This window comes from Lonchura striata, chromosome 1 (genome assembly GCF_046129695.1).
Source record: "Lonchura striata isolate bLonStr1 chromosome 1, bLonStr1.mat, whole genome shotgun sequence".
Lineage (NCBI taxonomy): Eukaryota > Metazoa > Chordata > Aves > Passeriformes > Estrildidae > Lonchura > Lonchura striata.
Window position 1 is genome coordinate 91,254,437 of NC_134603.1, and position 19,199 is coordinate 91,273,635.

Below are 19,199 nucleotides of genomic sequence, written 5' to 3' on the forward strand. Positions count from 1 at the left end.
TGGAATGATCCTAACAAAAATATTTATCAGACTTTTAAATAGTCTTAATTTATAATTCTCATCCACAGACAAAACTGTTAAAAATAGAAAATACATTTTAGTGGAAAAATTAATTCATTAACTTCCATTCCAAAATTATGGCAAGTATGATTGTTAAAGATATTATTAACAATAACATGTGGACTGACTAAATGTTTTTGGTATTTTTTTTCTCTGTAATTCTGTCGTTTCTATTCTTCATATAAACAGTGTTTTTTTCAGTAACTTCCAAAGCAAACGTATCTAAAGTGTTGAAACATCTACATATGTTTTATTTCTGAATGGAAACAACTACCTCTGCCTTCAATACCAGTGACAACCTAGGAGGGTTCCAGCACCCTGAGCTGGAGGACTATGGCTGTGAGAATGATAAACTCCCAGTCGACTCTGAAGTTGTGTGGGAACTGCTGCTGCAGCTGGATGCCTAAAGTCTATGGGGTCTGGTGGGACTCACATGAGAATACTGAGAGCACTGATGTCACCGCAAGGCCTGTCTCAATTTTTGAGCAGTCCTGGGAATCTGGAGAGGTCCTTGATGACTGAAAGCTGGCTAATGTTGTCCCAGTTTTCAAGGAGGGCAAGAAAGAGGACCCCAGAAACTAAAGACCAGTCAGTCTCATTTCTGTGCCTGATAAAGCTATGGAGAGGATTATCCCAGGAGGTATTGAAAAACATCTGGAGGACAACACAGCCATTAGTCACAGCCAGCAGAGCTTCATGGGAGGACAGTCCTGCTTATTAAACCTGACTTCCTTGTATGGCAAGGTAAGCCAAGCAGTTGACCAAGGGAAGCCAGTTGTTGTAACCTTTCTGGATTTCAGTAAAGATATTGATAGTGTCTCTCACAGAATCCTCCTGCATAAAATGTCCAGCCCATGGCTGGACAAGCCACACCTCAGGTGATGGGTGAACAAATGGCTCATGGGTCAGGCACAAAGGGTTACAGTGAAGGGGGTGACATTGACTGGTGACCTGTCACTAGTGGGGTTCTACAGGGCCCCATCCTCAGCCCTGTGCTCCTCAAAATCTTCATAAATTACTTGGATACACGTCTGGAAAGGACACTGAGCAAGTTCACAGATGATACAAAGGCGAGAGGAGTTGCTGACTCCTTTGAAGGCCAAGAGGCCCTGCAGAGACAAATTAGAGACAATCCCCAGCTGTATGAATTCAACAAAGGAAAGTTCTGGATTCTGCACCTTGGACGGAACAACCCTGGATGTACGGACAGACTGGGGAATGAGAGGCTGGAAAGCAGCCCCATGGAAAGGGACCTGGGGGTCCTGATCAGTGGCAAGTTGAACATGAGCCAGCAGTGCCCTGGCAGCCAGGAGGGCCAACCCTGTCCTGGGGGCACCAGGCACAGCATGGCCAGGCAGGCAAGGGAGGGGATTGTCCTGCTCTGCTCTGAGCTGGGGCGGCCTCACCTCCAGTGCTGGGGGCAGTTTTGGGTGCCACAATATGAAAAGGATATCAAGCTGTCAGAGAACATCCAAAGGAGGGACACAAGGATGGTGAAGGGCCTTGAGGGGAAGCCTTACAAGGAGAGACTGAGGTAATTTGGTCTGTTCAGGCTGGAGAAGAGCAGACTGAGGGGAGACCTTATTGCAGGCTACAACTTCCTTGTGAGGAGAAGAGGAGGGGCAGATACTGATCACTTCCCTCTGGTGACCAGTGACAGGACACACAGGAATGGCCTGAGGTTGTGTCAGGGGATTGGGATTGCATTGGGATATTAGATATCACTCAGAGGGTGGATGGGCACTGGAACAGACTCCCCAGGGAAGTGGTCACAGGACCAAACCTGAAAGAGTTCAAGAAGCATTTGGACAGTGCTCTTGGACACATGGTGTGACTCTTGGGGATGGTGCTGTGCAGGGCTAAGAGCTGGACTGCAATGATCCTTGTGGGTCACTTCAGCTCCGAATATTCTGTGATTTCCTCGATGCCTCTGTAACAGATATTGAAGACTTCTCCATGTGTCATATCTAAAGGGTGACCTACAGCTTTCCTGTAGCTCTTTAAAACAATGCAGGGCACATTGCAAAGTCTTGGAATTCACTCTGGACTCCCTCTTAAATTCACTCTCTTTACTAATGTCACATAAATATTCTCTATGAAATCCTACTGATTCTCGTCTTTCTCCCTCTCTCCACATGAATAACATTTTCTATGAAAGCTGATGTCAATCATGAATGACTGTGTCTACTGGCAGGAGGAACCACCTGAAGTGATTAGACTGACTTGTTGCATTTGCAAAGCAAGGCAAACATATGTGCAAATAATGATTTAGAAGAAATCATCTTCTTTCAAATCAACATTTAAAAATACTACTGGATTTACCAGCAAATGCTGATTATGTAGGAATTTTCTGCATCCTGGCTTTCTACAACAAAGCTATGAAAAGAGAAAGGGAAACTGTGTGGAACACAGATTCATACATGCAGGACTCCATGGGTTATCACTTCCCTCTGTTGTTTCCCTGTTTACCTCCACCCTTTGTGCATTTGCCAGCTTCTATTTGAGTGTGGTTTTACCTGGAGCCAGAGCCTACAGTGTAGGCGAGGTGACAGCTATGAATGTGGTTCCCTTACTCCCACACTGCTTTGCAACACCAGATGAGTAAAAAATAAGATTCCTGACTTGCTTGTTCTGGCAATGCACAAAGGAATGCTTTGCTCTGGCTTTTATACCTGCATGCAGGTTTGCTGAAACAAGAGGTGCCTAAGCTTTTCCAATCAGTGATCATCACTGTGAAGTTACAAAGGACCTCATGCTGGTGTTTTAAGCCATAGTAGAAGACCCAGCCAGGATTATGGGTCTCCTCTGAAGGAGGCATTGGGCTGAGGCTGTGACCACTCCTTGTGGTGGAAGATTCTCTTCCAAGCAGTGTCTTTTTAACTAAGTAGTAAGTCCCATTCTGATAATTGTACACTGCCTACTGAAGTTCCCTGGCAGTTTTAATTGGGGAAAAATTAATTCTTTGCTTCCTATCTTGAACTATTCACAATTATAACCATATGCTTATGTAGCTGATTTATATATATATATATATATATATATATATATATATATATAACTAGAACTGACTCAATTTCCAGAGGGAACAAGATTACTTCTGTGTTTAACTTTGTATGAGGTTGTAAAATGGTGTACAGTATTTTCAAATGAAGTATGTGTCATAAATTTAAAGGCTCCTAACATATGGAGAAATGGCTTTTGGCATGAAAGTTCAGTTTCTCTGTTTAAAAAAGAAAGCAGGGAAAAAGTCTTACACTATTAAGTGAAGGCTTATGAAAGCTAATTCTCTTTCGAATTTGTAACTCAACTCTCACCATTTTAACAGATAAACTGTTCAAGACAGCCTCAATTTTTTACAAAGAGTCTTTTTGGAAGAGTAGGTGATGCCTTTCATCTTCTGTCAACTGCTGCAATATTTTCTTTTAAATTCTTAGAAAGCCTCTTTCTTCTTCCTGGACTTCACAGGAGTAAGTGAATTTTACAGACCTGAACTCTGCAGAAATTAGGAACAGCTGGAAGTAAAGGCTTAATAGAGCCATGGACAAAACTTTTGATTGGGGGTTTTGTTTACATGCCAGCTACAATTATTTTTAAGAAAACTGATTTTTTTTTCTACATATTGAAGTGTCTACAAATCATAGGCAAAAATACCTTAGTCCTTCATTTGTTTTGCTGTCAGTCCTCAGCTGGTCAGCTCTGTACTGTGTTTATGTTGGTGGTGAGCTTGTTGGACAAGGCTCTGTTACAGTGACATTTTACCCCAGAGCAGAAAAGAAAGAACTCCAAGTTCTTTAGCACAATAGCATTAGCTGGAATTATCAGCATCCTAACATGTCCATTTCTGAAGTGCCTGGGGCTGCTAAGTCCACATACTGCTATTTCCAGCTGGGATGCTATGAATTAGTTAATTGAAATATGTCTCCTTATGTACTTTGAAGTTTTTTATTTTATTAGAAGTTTTTCTTATGGGAATCTTTACTGTACATGGTTTTAACACCAGCCATCTAATTATCATCATACTGCAAAATACTAAAATAAAGGTTCTTTAGAACCTCAACTTACAGCTTTTAATTTTAATTGCAGTATCATTGCCACATGACCTGACTTACTGAGGACCTGCTACAGATTCAGTAATTTCTGCACCAAATCCAGTGATGAAGTTCAAAAGCTTATAACTTAGTCATATTTATAACTTAATCATCTTCAAGTAGGTTGTCACATAAAGAGCAAAATGTTAATTTTCATTCTTTCAGTGGCAGGAAGACAAGAATAGTTTGAAAACACAAGTCTGGACTGCTCAGTTTTACAGATTCTTAAGGTAATGTGCATTTATGTAGATAACTATATGACTGCCATTAGCTCTCCTTATGCAGATTAAAGACATAGTTTACTAAATAGCTATTCACTATCTATTAGCATCTAAATCTAAATTTATTAAGTTTATTGGCGTTTAGCACCTGAGTAACACAAAGCAGTTTTTACTGTCTCAAGATCTGGAAGTATCTTCAGTTATAGGTTGGCATTTACACAAAAACATTTAAATATAGTGCATCCATTCTACAGTCTATATATTCTTCATCAAACTCAAGAAAAAATGTAGACCATGGCAAGAAAGGCAGAAGTATTTTTCAGCATGTCATTATATGATCATAAATCAGAAAGTGGCATGCATAAATCTGCATGCCATCAATTCACTCAATTCTTCTAAACAATTACAACTTAGGCTTGCCTTCCACCTGTTGTATTAGACTTGCAATAGATCCTTCCACAACCATTCTCACAAATTTAAAGAGCAGTAAACAAGATACCATTAAACAATGCCAGCATCTGTACCCAACCCTGCTGTCCTGTCATTCTAAGCCTTCATAGGCCTCAATTATCTGATTTCAGTCTTGCTTCAGCTACTGTCCACTGCTCATCACCCTCTAGCAGGACTCACAGTGACATCTACTGGGTTAAATTCAGAGTGGTGATTACCAGGGCTCCTCAGAAATGGGAAGAAGAAAATCTGTGGGCTTGTGACTTTCATTCCTAAGATGACAGAAGGTAATGAAGTGTAACTACACCAAAAAGTAAGAGCAACTTCTGCTTAAAGAGATTATTGACACCTAAACCTTCTTAAGTAATTCGTGTATTGTAAATCAAACCTAGCACTACATAGTCTAATGTCAAGCTGTAGGTATAGGGCTTCAGCATGTACTAGATGCCTAATGTACATCTAGTTGAAGAACAGACACTAATATTAACAAAAAAAATTAATTATTGCAAACTACACAGAATCAGCCTTCCATTCTCTTTGTAAAAGGACATTATTGCAAGGATTTTCATTTATTTTCACTTCTTAAATGCAGATTCAGTGACAATAGACTGAGTCATGATTAAGCTAATGAAGAGCCATTGAAACTCACTTAAAATCTACTGTAAGTAATATATAGCTAATTAATTTAGAACTGTGGTAATAACACTGCAGAAAATGAAAGTATTTTCTTAATGTGTGTGTGTGTAGGTATCTATAAATACGTATCTGAAACTTACAATTAGGTCTGCTTACTGGTAAAGTAATGAATATTTTGGGATAGAATTTTTGCACAAAAACCCCTTAAATGTTCTGCCTATCTACTGATTCCATTATAAAGAAATTCTCTTGTGCAAGTTTACTCAGACATACCATACCATTCATACATTAGCTTATTACAAGTTCAAAGTTTTTAACTGTTGTAATTTGAACACATATTATTGTTGTTTTTAAGACTAGATAGCAAAATGTTGTGTGAGCAGGGCCAAAGAGGATATCCCCAGTTGCAGTCTGTCACACTAAACAGTTCACCTCCTCTGACAATTTAATTCAGATATTAACATTCCTTACATTGTAACCCTGTATTTTGGTGACAAGAACATTCCACAGAGCAGAAGATGAAAGATAAATGGATGAGGGAATAGTTTTGAATACAAAAACCCAGGCCAGAAAGTATTTACTAATACCCAAATGATGACAAGTCCAAATACAAAGAATGTTATGTTAAAAGCTCTGATCACATACAGTCTCAGACAGCTAGAGAGCATCTTTCTTTTCTCCCCAAGACACCACAGCACAACAAAATTTCAGCTTCTCAGATTACTAAAAAAACAGACTCGGTGTGTGTGTCTGCCTGTGCTCAGGCTTGTGCATGAGTTTGCACTCCTGGTTCAGTTTGCATCCATTTAATCTGTACTGCTGTCAGTCACAACTGGCTTCTCATATGAATCTAAAGTGTTGTATATTCAAATAACTGTGATTACCCAGACTTTAAAAGAAAAAAGCTGCAAAGGACTGGAACCAGCAAATTCCTTTGGTGGCTTTCTTACATTTCTGGGTAAATTCTCTAATTCAAAGTGAATTCTAGTGGAAAACATACAGCTTAGTTATTTTAAGCAAAGGTGCAGACATTTCTATTACCTAAAGAATAATCAGTATTCCAAATGTTCAGATAATTAATTAGGTGGAGACAGACAAAGAGACAGACAGACATTCTACAGGTCAGGAAACAGGCCAATTTCACACAGTCTTCAGGAAGAAGTTTTTTTTCTGAGGTCATAATTATTTCTTATCAGATTTTCTGCACCTTCCTCTAATGCTTCTCACGTTGCCTTCCAGCTGAGGAAAGCGATGGGAGTAGACATACCACTCTCTAAAAGACAGAACATTTTTAACAACCAAACCCCAAAAATTTAGGCATTTGAAGATGTTGGTTTTTAAAACATCTGAAGGATACGTGGCACAACTGCGCTAGCAATGCATGCCAGAGGGAGGAGGGGTGGAAGTGCCAAAGATGTAACACCACAAGTGCAGCTCAGTACCCACAGCCCATCACACTGTCCTTTGTGGGTGACGTGCTGCTGCCAGGGCTGTCCCTGGAGCCCAGAGCTGGCATGACGGGTGCTGGCCCCAGTGTGAGCTCTGCTGCTCTGCCCTGGGGAAAGGGCAGCCAAAGAGGTGGCTGAAGCCAATTCAAATGCTGCCTAAAATTAGCATGTTCAGGATTTCAGAGAGGGCAACTGAGCCACACAACAAAAAACACGTATGTAAACACATCACACTTTTTTTCCCCTCCTCATTCTGCCTTAAAAATAGGCCAACAAGAAAAAGTCTGAATTATCATGAGAAAAATCTTCATGGTTGGCCCAATGAACAGATGGATGAAATCACATTTTTGAAGTCTAGGGTTGCTTGCTGAATTTCCATAGATAATTGTAAAGGCCCTGTGCTCTGCAGCAACTGTAGAGGCTGGACTGGCTTGGTTGCAAATGCACCTTTATCAGGGGTTTAATTACACTGATTCTTGGATAGGTTTCTAGTGCTGAACTTTGTGCTGCACTGCTGGTTTTGCTAGGAGTATCTGAGCCAGATCCTTTGGAAAAGTCAGGGTTTTATCACCAAGTTGTTCTTCTTGGTTTGGGGCTCCGGGTAAAGAAAGAAGTGTTACATCCTCTATTTTAGGGAAATACAAAATAGGCATTGTAGCCATAAAATTAAATTCAATGAAGAATTTCAAAGATGATGTAGCAAATCCTGTAGAATGCCTGTGCTTTTTTTTCCAAAATAGAGTATTTAATTTATTAATAATTACCGTGCTGAGCAAAGAACATATTTTATATGGGCATATATACTTATACTATGGTCAAACATGCCTGCACATGATATGTAAAAAGAGAAAGCCTCTCTCTTTCTCAATCAAATAGTCTTGAGGTCAAAGAAAAGCATTCTTTCAACAAATGTTTGAAGTGGCTTCCTTCAATCCTGTGTTACTGAACATTCAGTTAACATTTGAAACATTTCCCATTGCATTGTAATCACAAATGCATCTTTTAATGAATGCAATTTGGAATATCAATTTATCAATCAATAAAATGTTTTCAGTCCCTAGTAAATGGAAATACCTGTTCACCTGTAGTTTACAAAACTCATAAAAATGTCAAATGCTACAGAACATTGCTTAAACAGTGACAATTTTTCTGTCATGTGAGGACTGAAAATATTTTAAAAAATTGTTCCTCTGTAAGAAAAATACAGTAATTTGTCCTGCTGCTTATCTTCTCTGTTATTTATCTGGTTCCTCAAATTGTGAAGGGAGACGTATCTTTTGCTTATGAAAAAAGAGTATATTGAAGAGGGCCAAAAATGGGAAAAACTCAAGTTTCTTTCTACCTAGTGCACTACTGAATCACAGCAGCTGAGTCATATTCCCAGCATTATTTAGAATTAGATTCAAGATTATTTGCTTATTCTGCCAGTGGTTGTCATATGGAAGCAAGTGCATTCATCTTTCTTTTCCCTTACAGCTTAAATAAAGACCCCTATTGCTTTATTTTCTCCAAACCTCATCCACAATCTAATAAACTATTCTGCTGGAGGGAGAAAAATACACCAAGGCAAGGCAAGACAACTCATCTCCCCACAGAGGAATGTGAGGCAGGGAAAAATGCCATCACTGCACTGAGACATGCCGAGATCCCAAATAGTCCTAATGCACAATCCTGTTCTTCATCTCACTGGCTCTGGTACAGGCACACCTTTTTTATCATGCCAAACAAGTCACTCATGAACCTGGTTTGGCTCTCCTTGACTGTCCTTGATCTCATCTCCTCTTCAACAGAATCTTCTTGGGATGTGGGAAGTGCAGAATTCCAGTTTTTTAGCAAATATATTCATTCTGAAAACATTCTCAACACTAATGAAGTAGAACAGGTGAAGATGAATAATGTTTTTCATTTCTGTATGTGCTCTATCTGCAGATTTATCCCAATTATTTGTGAAGGAGGACAGAATTCTATTCTGGAAGATGATTAACCTCCTTGCAAAGCACTCGGCAACATATTTGTGATTTGTGTGGTGTATTAGTAATTTAATTTCTATGAAATATGCATCCCAAAACTTGGACCATTTAATGCACAACTATTTTCAAAGAAGCACTACACTTGACTGCATTTTTTCCAGGCAAACAGCTGTTTTTCTGGTATTTTCAATCTTGTCATATTTATCTGTGAAAGTGATAAAGTTAAACTGCGTAACACTTTGTGAAAAATTCAGCAGCAATTTATCCTTAGCATATGCTTGTCATTTCCTTCAGTGAAAGTTTTTCCAGTGTTTCTGGCTCCCTTGGCTAGTTCTTAAGATTTTTATCTCTGTATCTTTTCCCTGTACAGGAATTAAAAAGCTTTGGAAAAGAAAGGGTAAGAAGCTGAGATAACAAAATAGACACAAAAATTCAGTAAACAAAGAAGACTTTAATTTCTTACCAAATTCTTCTTCTCCATCCTGGTCATCTATTAAGCCTACTGAGACTCCCAAATCCATGCACTTCTTGCTATGTGCCTTTGACTTCATATGCTTTGTTAAATTTCCTTAAGAAAAAAAAAGCCAAAATTATCTGCTCTGTGAGTACACAAGTGACTACAACTATATGCTCAATGTGTCCATCTCTTCTTCAGGTACATTTATAACAACCTTATAATTTGATTTCACACTTGCTAGAACCTTGTCCCTCAATGCAAGCTGTCAAGGGCTGCAGCAGATTCACCATCCTGAATGCTACCAACTTGTGTGTACATTTCAGGAAGTCTTTTATTGAGATAAAATAGAAGAGGATGGAAATTCTAAATTATTATGTATTTTGTACTGGTGTAAGAGATCCCCCCCCTTTGTTTATGACAAAGTATAAAAAGGGGTGATTCAAAGTCATGTTGGCAGAAAACCATCATGTGAAACTGAAGTTTGTATCTTGCAGCTCTTCCAGTATTTGATGAATTCTATTTTTAGTGTAACCATTTTCAATGCCAACTTAAGCAAACATGTTAATTTTTTTTCAAAATCAGAGCATGAACATACTTGATCTGAATCTCAAAAGTGAATGTGTAGCTAAGAGGCCCCACAGGCTGCTCTCTTCCTCTCCTTTAAAAAGAAAATACGGCAAATATCAATAAAGAAGAGTGACTCAGATCTGTAAATTATTATATTTATGAAATGCATGTTACTAGAAGTAACTGCCCACCTCAAACTTCACAAAAAAATGTTTCTTTGAAGTATTTAAGTAGGAAAAATTAAACTATAATGCTGACTCTTCTATGGCTGTGGAGTACTTTATTTCTGCTTTGAAATGAAGGTGGTAACTCATCCCAAATGTTAAAATACTAGTTGCGAATATATTGACTCACAAAATAGCAAATTTTCCAGTTTTTGCACACTTCATGAAACTTCTGGCTACACTGTGCTGTCATAAAGAGTGGCTTACCAAACATCAAACACCCAACTGTGTGACCTGACTGCCAGCAGCAATGGCACGAGGCAGGCACAGCAAATGCAGAAGAGGATGTAAATACAAGTATCTGCTACAACTGAAACCAGGGTGATCTTCACACGGGCAGAACTTAATTACTTGAACTTGGCCAGCACCCCTCCTCTGCAAAACTATAATGAGAATGTACTGGGTTTGCACTCCAGCATTTCATCATAAAGGCAATATGATGACCCAGCCTGTCAGGATGCAGTGATGAGTTTTGACACACCTGAAGCCTATTCATCCCACTTTGTGCAGCACTGTGTTATTTCTTGGAAGTTTTCCACCCAACCGCTGCATAGTCTCAAACCCATTAAAAACACAAATGTTCCTGAGATTACAGCTTGGGGGGGAATTGCTGCTAAATGATATTCAAAGCCAAGAAAAATTTTACTACTTTTTTTTTTCTGAAATTATTTTGGCTGTGAACTTCTCCTGTCTGTTTCACTTGAGTCCTGGATGTACCACTGTTTCATATATTGCCTGCATAAACTAGGATACACTTAAATATCTAAAGTTATAAAAAGGCTTTAAAAAGTAGACATCCAGCTCAGGGTCTTAGAAGGTCAAGTGGAAAGTAAACCTTTGTCCTTCAAGAGTAAAAAAAAAAAAAAAAAAAAATTAATATAGTAATTTATTAGAGGCAAATTTCTTTCCTAGAGCAATTGGTTGACTGCCAATACAAGTACAATATATGTCCGTCTCCTACCTCAGAAAGACAGTGTAAGGGATTTAAATTTCTGTGTCCCATCTCTATCTAGGATGAATAGCTAACCATCTCACTTGTCTTCATCTAACTTTCATCATACTCCTATGATTTCCCTCTTCTACTCCGATTTCTCACCCACTGTGGCATGCCAGACAGTTCATCATATGAAGATGTGAACTTATGAAAAAATATATAGAAGACAAAGGACAAGCAGGAAATAAATTATGAATATTCGAACCATTAGATAATAAAATGCTACAGAGAAGGAAGCTCTTTAGCTCATGAACAGCCAACTGAGAGAAGAAAATAATTTTACTTTAAAGTAGAAAGAAAAAGAGGGAAAAACATAACCAGTAAAGTAGCCTTGCCTTTAGTTTTGAAGGAAAAGTTGCAGTAATTGCAGTGGTAGGGACGAACATCGGTGTGTGTGCGGATGTGCTTCTTCAGCATGCTGGGCTTCTTGCAACGTATCCCACATTCCTCACAGATATACTTCCCTCTCCCTCTCCCTCTCACATACACATAGTCTTCGTTTGACTTGTACCTAGTAACAGTACCATAAGAGTAAGGCAATCAGTTGTAATGGGAAAATGAGTCTGCCCAGAAACCTTCATCTACCAGAATTTTTAAAATAATACATTAAATGAATATAAATAACTGACAAAACCAATCATGCTCTTTTTCTGCTCACTCCTGCATGTATTTTCTAAATTCATATCTATACTTATCACTAGTTAGTCATAGACCTGTTTAGGAATAGCAGCTAATCTTTTTAAATAAAGGTACTGTTGATACTAAACATTTAAAGATTCAAATTTTCTCTTAGCAACACAGGAACGTGTCTTTTAAACATGTCAGTTCTTGGAAGCAGGTTTGAGCACCTGGAGGTTTGAGGGAGTTTTAAAAGAGCATCTTTGAGGCTCTGCCTGATGCAGAAAAGGAGTAACATTAGTTACAATGATGAGAAAGTTTTTAAAATTCCCTATCAATGTCCTCTGGACTCAGGCTATGGGGACTGTCTCTACATGGAAACAGTAGTTTGTATTCAATTATGCCTTTCATATTTCCACTCAAGGATGCTAAATGTTGTGTTAAGCTTTTGTGACCTGGTCCTTGCAATGTCCGGATCTGAGCAGAGACACAACAATATTTTACCTGGGCAGCAGTAATGATTTAACTGGTGGCCTAGACTAGATTCAAACTGGGAACCAGTAACTAAAGCCCTACAGCTGACCATTGAGATTAATCAAATATGCACTATTTGTGCTACAAAATTTTACAGGCATCACTGACACTTTTCTATTTAAAAATCTGTTTTATAGGATGTTGTACATAGTGCAATACTGTGGCTAAAGCAACTGTTATTTACATCAGGCAACAGATTTAAAGTATTATGGTGCAGGGAGGAGGATTCTCAGTAAATATTTCCATGGCACTTTTTAAATCAGAGCTTTCCAGCCTATGTATGCCACAGCAAGCTGCCTGAGACAGCACTGCAGGCTGCTGCTCAGCCCCTGGACTATTTCCTCTCCAGCTACAGTTATACAACCTTGCTGCAGAATAGGTATTATTTATCATGTAAGAGAAACATAGGAAGAGAATTTACATCTCTGGCTGTATCTAGCTGCCTTTAGCACTGATTAATGCTCATTCCCTGGAAAAAAAAAATGAATTGCACAGCCTAATGTTCTTTATTTTATTACCCCCTCTCATAACTCTCATGGCTCCATGCTACTGATGACTTACCATTTTTCTTGGAGACATAAACCAACATCCACAGACCACAGTATGGGAACTGTTGTTTAAAATAAATCAATAAGGAAGCAACATCTCTGCAAAGTCTAGAACCCAAGAAAAAAATATCTTCCCAATGATATCTAGTATACAAAGTACAATACTTGCCCTCCATCAAATATTTTAACTCTTCTTGGTACAGTTTTGATAAATGAGTTTTCTTTATCATGCTCAGTGCTTGATTCAGAGTTTTCCTTATTGCTGAATTCAGTTGGAGTCAATTTTTTCCTATGTAATGCTCTCTGAAAGAAAATGAGATATGCTTATCATTAAAATTAGTGTCTTTCATATGCTATTCATACATTCAAGTTATGGTGAATAAAAATATCATAAAAGACATAATTCTAATAAATGGTTTTTAAAACTGTTAGGCTACACAAAACAAAAAAATATCTTTTGCTAAACTTCTTCTCTACTATGCATTGCCTGTTTGTAGACTGCTAAATCTATATAGAGATTATGGCCCTGTAGGAAACCAGGAATCCTTTGAGTCTGAAGTAGAACATTCCTTTTCCTTGCTCTGGGAAGATGAAGGTGATGCTTTCTAGCTCACAAATACCCTTCAGAGAAATACGTGTACAATCAAACCAAAGTGCTTCCTGAACACCAGCACGTGGACCAAACTGTCTGCTGACCCAGGACACAGCAGCTCCTCATGGCCAGCAGGAGCTGCCTTCACATGGCACAGCAGAGAGAAGGGTGGGAAGGAGGGCTGAACCTAGGGAGGTTATTAACAGGTAACAATTCTGAGTGCTAATATTTTTCGAGAACTACAGCTCTTTTGCTCTGGAAACTGAGTATTCAAATTTGGTGAGGTTATTAACAGCGGTTCCAGAACCCTTCCAAAGCAAAACTCCACACTTAATTTCCTACTGCCAGACCAAATTACAAGAAAAAGCATAAAGTTGTCTAGCAGAACAAGATTATATTTCTTCACTTTCCCTGATTATTAGTCAAAGAACTTTTTTTTTGTTTGTTTTAAGGAGGATGAGTTCCCTCAACATTTGCCAATTAAAATCTTCTTCTTCAAACCCTAGGATATTTATAAAATGGGCAACAATGAAGGATTGATCCAATTAGCCAGCAATTATTACTGCTATATTTATAAACTGTTCTACCCACGTAGCTGGCACATTTACCTCATTTGCTCATATTGAGAAGTGAATAAAATGATGAGAGGAAAAAAAAAGTCTGGCCTTATGTTTTTTGCTCATTATAAAATTTAATGCTGTAAGCTTGTGAATTCTTGGCAAGAGGAATGACTTCACTGGCTGGCTTAAAATGACTGATCAGTTATGCTGGTTGTTACATACATTGAAGGATGACATCATTCTGGCACCTGGTTCTTGCCCATTGTCCTTCATACAGTCTCAGACACTGCCTTCACTTCTAATTCCCACAGGATAAGGAATTAACACAGATTAGAGGAAAAGCATCTTCCTATTCAATTGAAAGCTCTGGGAAGCTGCACATGCACAAGCACTACCCCAATCTGTACGCCCTCACACAGCCCTCTGGATTGATTCAGGCTGCATTTTCAAATGTCTGAGCACTTCTACCAAAGCACACATGACAACTCTGCCTGTGCGTAGGAAGAAAGAAATTTCACCCTGCATGTTTTAACAGCACTCATACAAGGTGAAAGAGATGATGCTCTGGATGAGAAATATCAGAAATGAACCTGCTCTGATAATCACAACTCAGCCGTTCTGCAGTTCCTATACACTACTTGGCACACAAACTGCTTTTGTTCCCACTGCAAACAAAGAGTAACAAGGTGAGATTTGTAGCTTATCAGGAAGAGAGCTTTGGAAAATACAGAATACACATAATAAACTAAACGCATAAATATTCTCAGTAGCTGACATAATGCAATCTTTAAGTGCCTGATCTTTCAATACTATATATCAATTATTTTTTTTCAGATTTAATTTTAAGTAGTGAAAAGACAAAGGAAAAAGAAAGATTACAGAAGTCTTAGACCCAGGTTGTTATCCAAATGATGATGAAACTGTTACAATAAGTTGTATATTTACAAAATACTCAGAATGCAAAAACTATCATGAAACCAAGTACCTCTGATGCTCCCATTAACCAATCTTTTTTTTTTTCAACACACATTTATGTACAGATATAAGACTTGTGTGTTAAAATTATTTACCTCCCCTGCTGTAATTTACTTTATTGATTACTTGCTGCTTTAGGAAATTGTTTCAGTGTCTTGGACATGTAAAATGCTGATATATTAGAGTAACAGAAACATTGAGTTTATGTCACAAAAATCTACAGAAATGCTCACTGACAATGAAAAAAACCAGTCTGTTTAGCTTATTCTAAAAAAATTCAAACTGATGATGAAAATTACTTGGCCCCTCTGTGCATTTCAAAGAGCAAGCAGTCTCTAAGAAGCACAGGTTTCTTGTGTGGAAATCCTTTAATTTACCTCACCTGAAATCCCCACAAGCCCCACATGAACTGGTGGAAAGGGCAGAAAAACAGCAATGCTATAAAATGTTTCTCTCTATGATTACTTCTGTCTTCTGTTTTTAACAGAGAAACTTGTCTCTCTACTCCCATAGAGAAAAGGGCCATGATTAAGTTCTACTTTACTCATTTTGCTCCAATTTAACTCCACTGTCCTCAATTACTGGTATAAAACTGAAAAAAAAATTGCTCTTAGGGCTGCCCAGAGACCAGAGTTCAACAGATACTTCTGGTACTTTACAACATCCTTTGGAAAAAAAAATATGCTCGCAACCTGAATCATCAAAGTTATAAATTTCAGATTAGAATATTCATTAAACATTTTTCCCACTGGCACACAGTCACTTGAGGAAAATGTTTCTAATATCTTTAACCTTTTACTAGTTTACATGTAAAAATCTTCTGCATTTAACTACTTTCCAGTGGTGAGTTGGACTGTTGTGCCATATCATCCAAGAAAGGAAAGCTTTCCACAGTTAGGAGAAACTTTCCATTCTTCAGCCTATCCTTGCTCAAAAATATCACCCTGGAATAGTGCACACACTGCCGATCCACTTTAGCAAGAAGAACCAAGATCAATGTTGAGGCTTGAGAAAGATATAACACCAGTGAATTCAAGTGAGAAAAACTGGTGAAAAGTATTAATAAATGGAGCAATAAAATAAAAGAGGAGGGAGATAAAATAAGGCTTTTCCATGCAGGTGAAACTTCCTGTTACATTTTAACATGCTGCACTCATTCCAGGAGCTTCTTTCACAATAACATTTTGTGGTTTGTTTTCTGAATCACTGGAACGTGGCAACTTCACCTATTGCCTCTGAGCAGTGAATTGTGAAGAGCAAACAAAGTCCCTGGGTTCCTTTTTGTTTGCATTTTGTTCACGTGTATCTTCCTTTCCCATGGTACCTATTGTGGAAAGAACTGCTTTATTTTGTGACAGTGATTAGTAGCAGTTATGCAGCAGCACGAGGTATCTGTAAACATGGTTTAGTTCTGGGGGCAAACCCAGGACAGTTCAGCAAGTTGCTTTATCTCTATGAGAAGATCAGCAGTTATAGCTTCACAAGCAGAATATGCCAAATGAGTCTAGAAAAGGCTGCGGCCGTGAGAAGAGGAGGTGAGACATAACAGTACTGCATTTTTATTATTATTCGTAAATTGGATTATGGTAGCACTTAAAGTTCTCTGTCAGATCAGGGTTAAAATGTGCAAACCACTTGAGCAAACAAAAATCCCAACACCTGCAATCCAAACCATGGTTCCTCAAGGAACTCAGGACCCCGCCAAGCTTCTAAGTAAGAAATCAATCCTTTTTTTTTTTTTTTTTTAAGAATTAATTGCTATTTTCTTTTTTGGCTTTGTTTATGCTCGGTTTTTTGGTTTTCTGTTTGTTGTTTTTTTAAAATGGAATATTAATTTCCAAAATGATCTCCAATGTTTTCCATCCTCAGAACCCCCCCCAAAAAAAAAAAAAAAAAAACCAAACAAACAAACAAAAAAAAAAAAAAAAAAAAAAAAACCCCAGTGGAATCACTGGACCTGAGCTGAGGAATTTCAGTTGCTTTTTTTAAATGTGGCTTCTGTGAGGAAGATTCCGAGTTGGCATCAGCTGTTCCATTACCAGGTCTAACTGGAGACTGGTAACACAGAGGTACATTGTAATAGCAGCAGCAGCAACATCATTCTGGAAAACAGCTGAAATCCTGCTACCTTAATCATTAGAAGGGAAAACAGACAAACTCTGGAAGTATTAGATAGAAAAACCTATCAGGTCTTTGAAATTTTTATCTTCTGCCATGGTACACCTTGTTCATATGATCTGAGGTGCCAATTAAACTTTAATTGGTGCTATTTGCTGCAGTTTTTTCCTTAGTAACGGCTCTGAGCAAAGCAGAGCTTAAAAACTCTTCACTTCCATCATGTTCAGGTGCTTCATTCAGAATGTCAGCAAGAAAGACTGAAGAAAGATTAGTAACTGTGTTTCTTTTGTGGCAGAAGCACTGTAAATGTACCTGACAGCTGCCTATTACAGCATTTAATCACTCCTGGAGTATTTTAAAATGGTGCTGTCAAAATATTTTATTATCTATTATTTGTATTCTAAACAGAATTTGTTTGTATAGAAAATCTGTTTTTCAAGAGTCATACAATTGCTTTGCTATTACAGAATTTCTTCTGATAGACTGTTCTTCAAAAATAAAACAAACATGACTCAATGACACAAGGATGTCAGACTTGCCTTAGAAGGACTCGCTCAACTATATACAATGAAAAAAAGTTAAACATTTGTTTACTTTTTTTTTTTTAATTTAGCACTATTTAAGTGCAACATCTCAGAAGTGCATGAGGAAGCAGACTGAAGAAAAAAAGGCAGTAAGAATTTAAACCAAGGCAGCATACCAACATGGAACCAACAATTCAATTCAACTACAACACTGAAATAAAATCAGCAGCCTGTATGCATTTTCTACGGGGAACATAGTGGATAAAGTTTTGAACTCCAATATAAATTCTAGCAAGTCTCCCACTGATTTCAGAAGGACCACATTTAACTCCACTGCCCTTTTGGCCTTAAAGGTTTCAGCATATCTTCCTGTAATTCTGAAACTATTTCACCGATCACACAGTTTCTCTTCCTATTGCTTTTCTCCCCACTGACAATATTGTACCTTAGCAAAACATTTAGCAGACACAGAAACATTCCAGGGTGACCTCTGACAGCAGCAGTTTCTGTCCCTCAAGACCCACACAAACAGGGGTCTTTTCCCCAGGCTGTAGAATGTCTCCTGTAGAGTGACTGCTGGCCTATGGACCCTGAATCCCAATGTCTGGGATGTTCTGCTGATGGTAGAAGGACAAATTGCAGTTATTTCTACCCCTCTGCCAAACCATTTCCATGCCCTGAAGGATCATGGAGAAAGGAAGGTCTGTGGCTTCTCTGATGCCCTGCTTTTGCCAGCTCCAATGTGTATGGCACCAAAGACACTGCATCTGCAGTGCAGAGCAAGGAAAAGCATGAAATCACGCTGTAGGCTTCGGAGAGCTTCGCAACTTCAGCAGATGGGACAATAAAATCCACTACTGGGTTCCTTACAGAAACACAGACACCTGCTGCCATAATGCAGGGCTAAGAGCCACCTTCACCTGCGCACAGCAGTGGTTAAATCACTAAGGAGCACCAAATCTAGTCTAAACCAAACAGCTTTGGTCCTGTCTGTAACAAAACTATCCAGCAAGTAAAATCTTGATCACATCTGTGCAGCCCCAAAACAGCTAAGGATATAAAAAGAGATTATTTTGCTCTGCCACTTTGGACTCTGGAATGATGTGGGGTTTTTTTATGTGAGTCACAACCTTTGCCTGGATTACATTCCTCAGCACAAGATTTAATGTCATCTTTGGAGCTATATCAATCCAAGAAGTTATCAGTGGTTTTACAGCAGTGGCAATTTTGTTTAATCCTTGCTATTTTTGTCACTATTTCACACCACTGATTAACCAAGGTGGGAGAAAGGGAAATGTTATATCGTTCCTCTCACAATTAGATGATCATTGACGGTGAAAACTGGTGTATCCATGGACACCTGCTCCAGCTGAGTACTGTTTGGGAGCAGAAAATAGCCTTATTGCTCTTTCCTTAGGTGACTTTTAAGGCAAAATATGTAATTATTACCTTAAATTAATTTAAATTAGAAATGCCTAAAAATATTTATATCAGACTTATTTTGTTCTACCCTTTGCCTGACAAAAGAAATAGCCAAACACATTCCTGCCACAATGAGCACTCAGTACACAGATTTAAGCTCAGGACCTAATTCCCATTAAAAAAAGATAAATCC

General features: G+C 38.3%; 1 protein-coding gene across 17 annotated transcripts in view; it reads right to left on the reverse strand.

Annotated features, from left to right (window-relative positions):
- HIVEP1 (HIVEP zinc finger 1) overlaps positions 1 to 19,199 on the reverse strand; it is a 137,307-nt gene that overhangs the window by 20,912 nt on the left and 97,196 nt on the right. For all 17 annotated transcript variants that reach the window (XM_077785810.1, XM_077785794.1, XM_021536522.3 and 14 more), the window contains 3 exons: positions 12,985 to 13,118; positions 11,451 to 11,626; positions 9,337 to 9,441 (listed from right to left, as the gene is read on the reverse strand). In XM_077785810.1, coding sequence (XP_077641936.1) covers positions 9,337 to 9,441; positions 11,451 to 11,626; positions 12,985 to 13,118 — 415 coding nt within the window. The remainder of the gene's footprint in view (positions 1 to 9,336; positions 9,442 to 11,450; positions 11,627 to 12,984; positions 13,119 to 19,199) is intronic.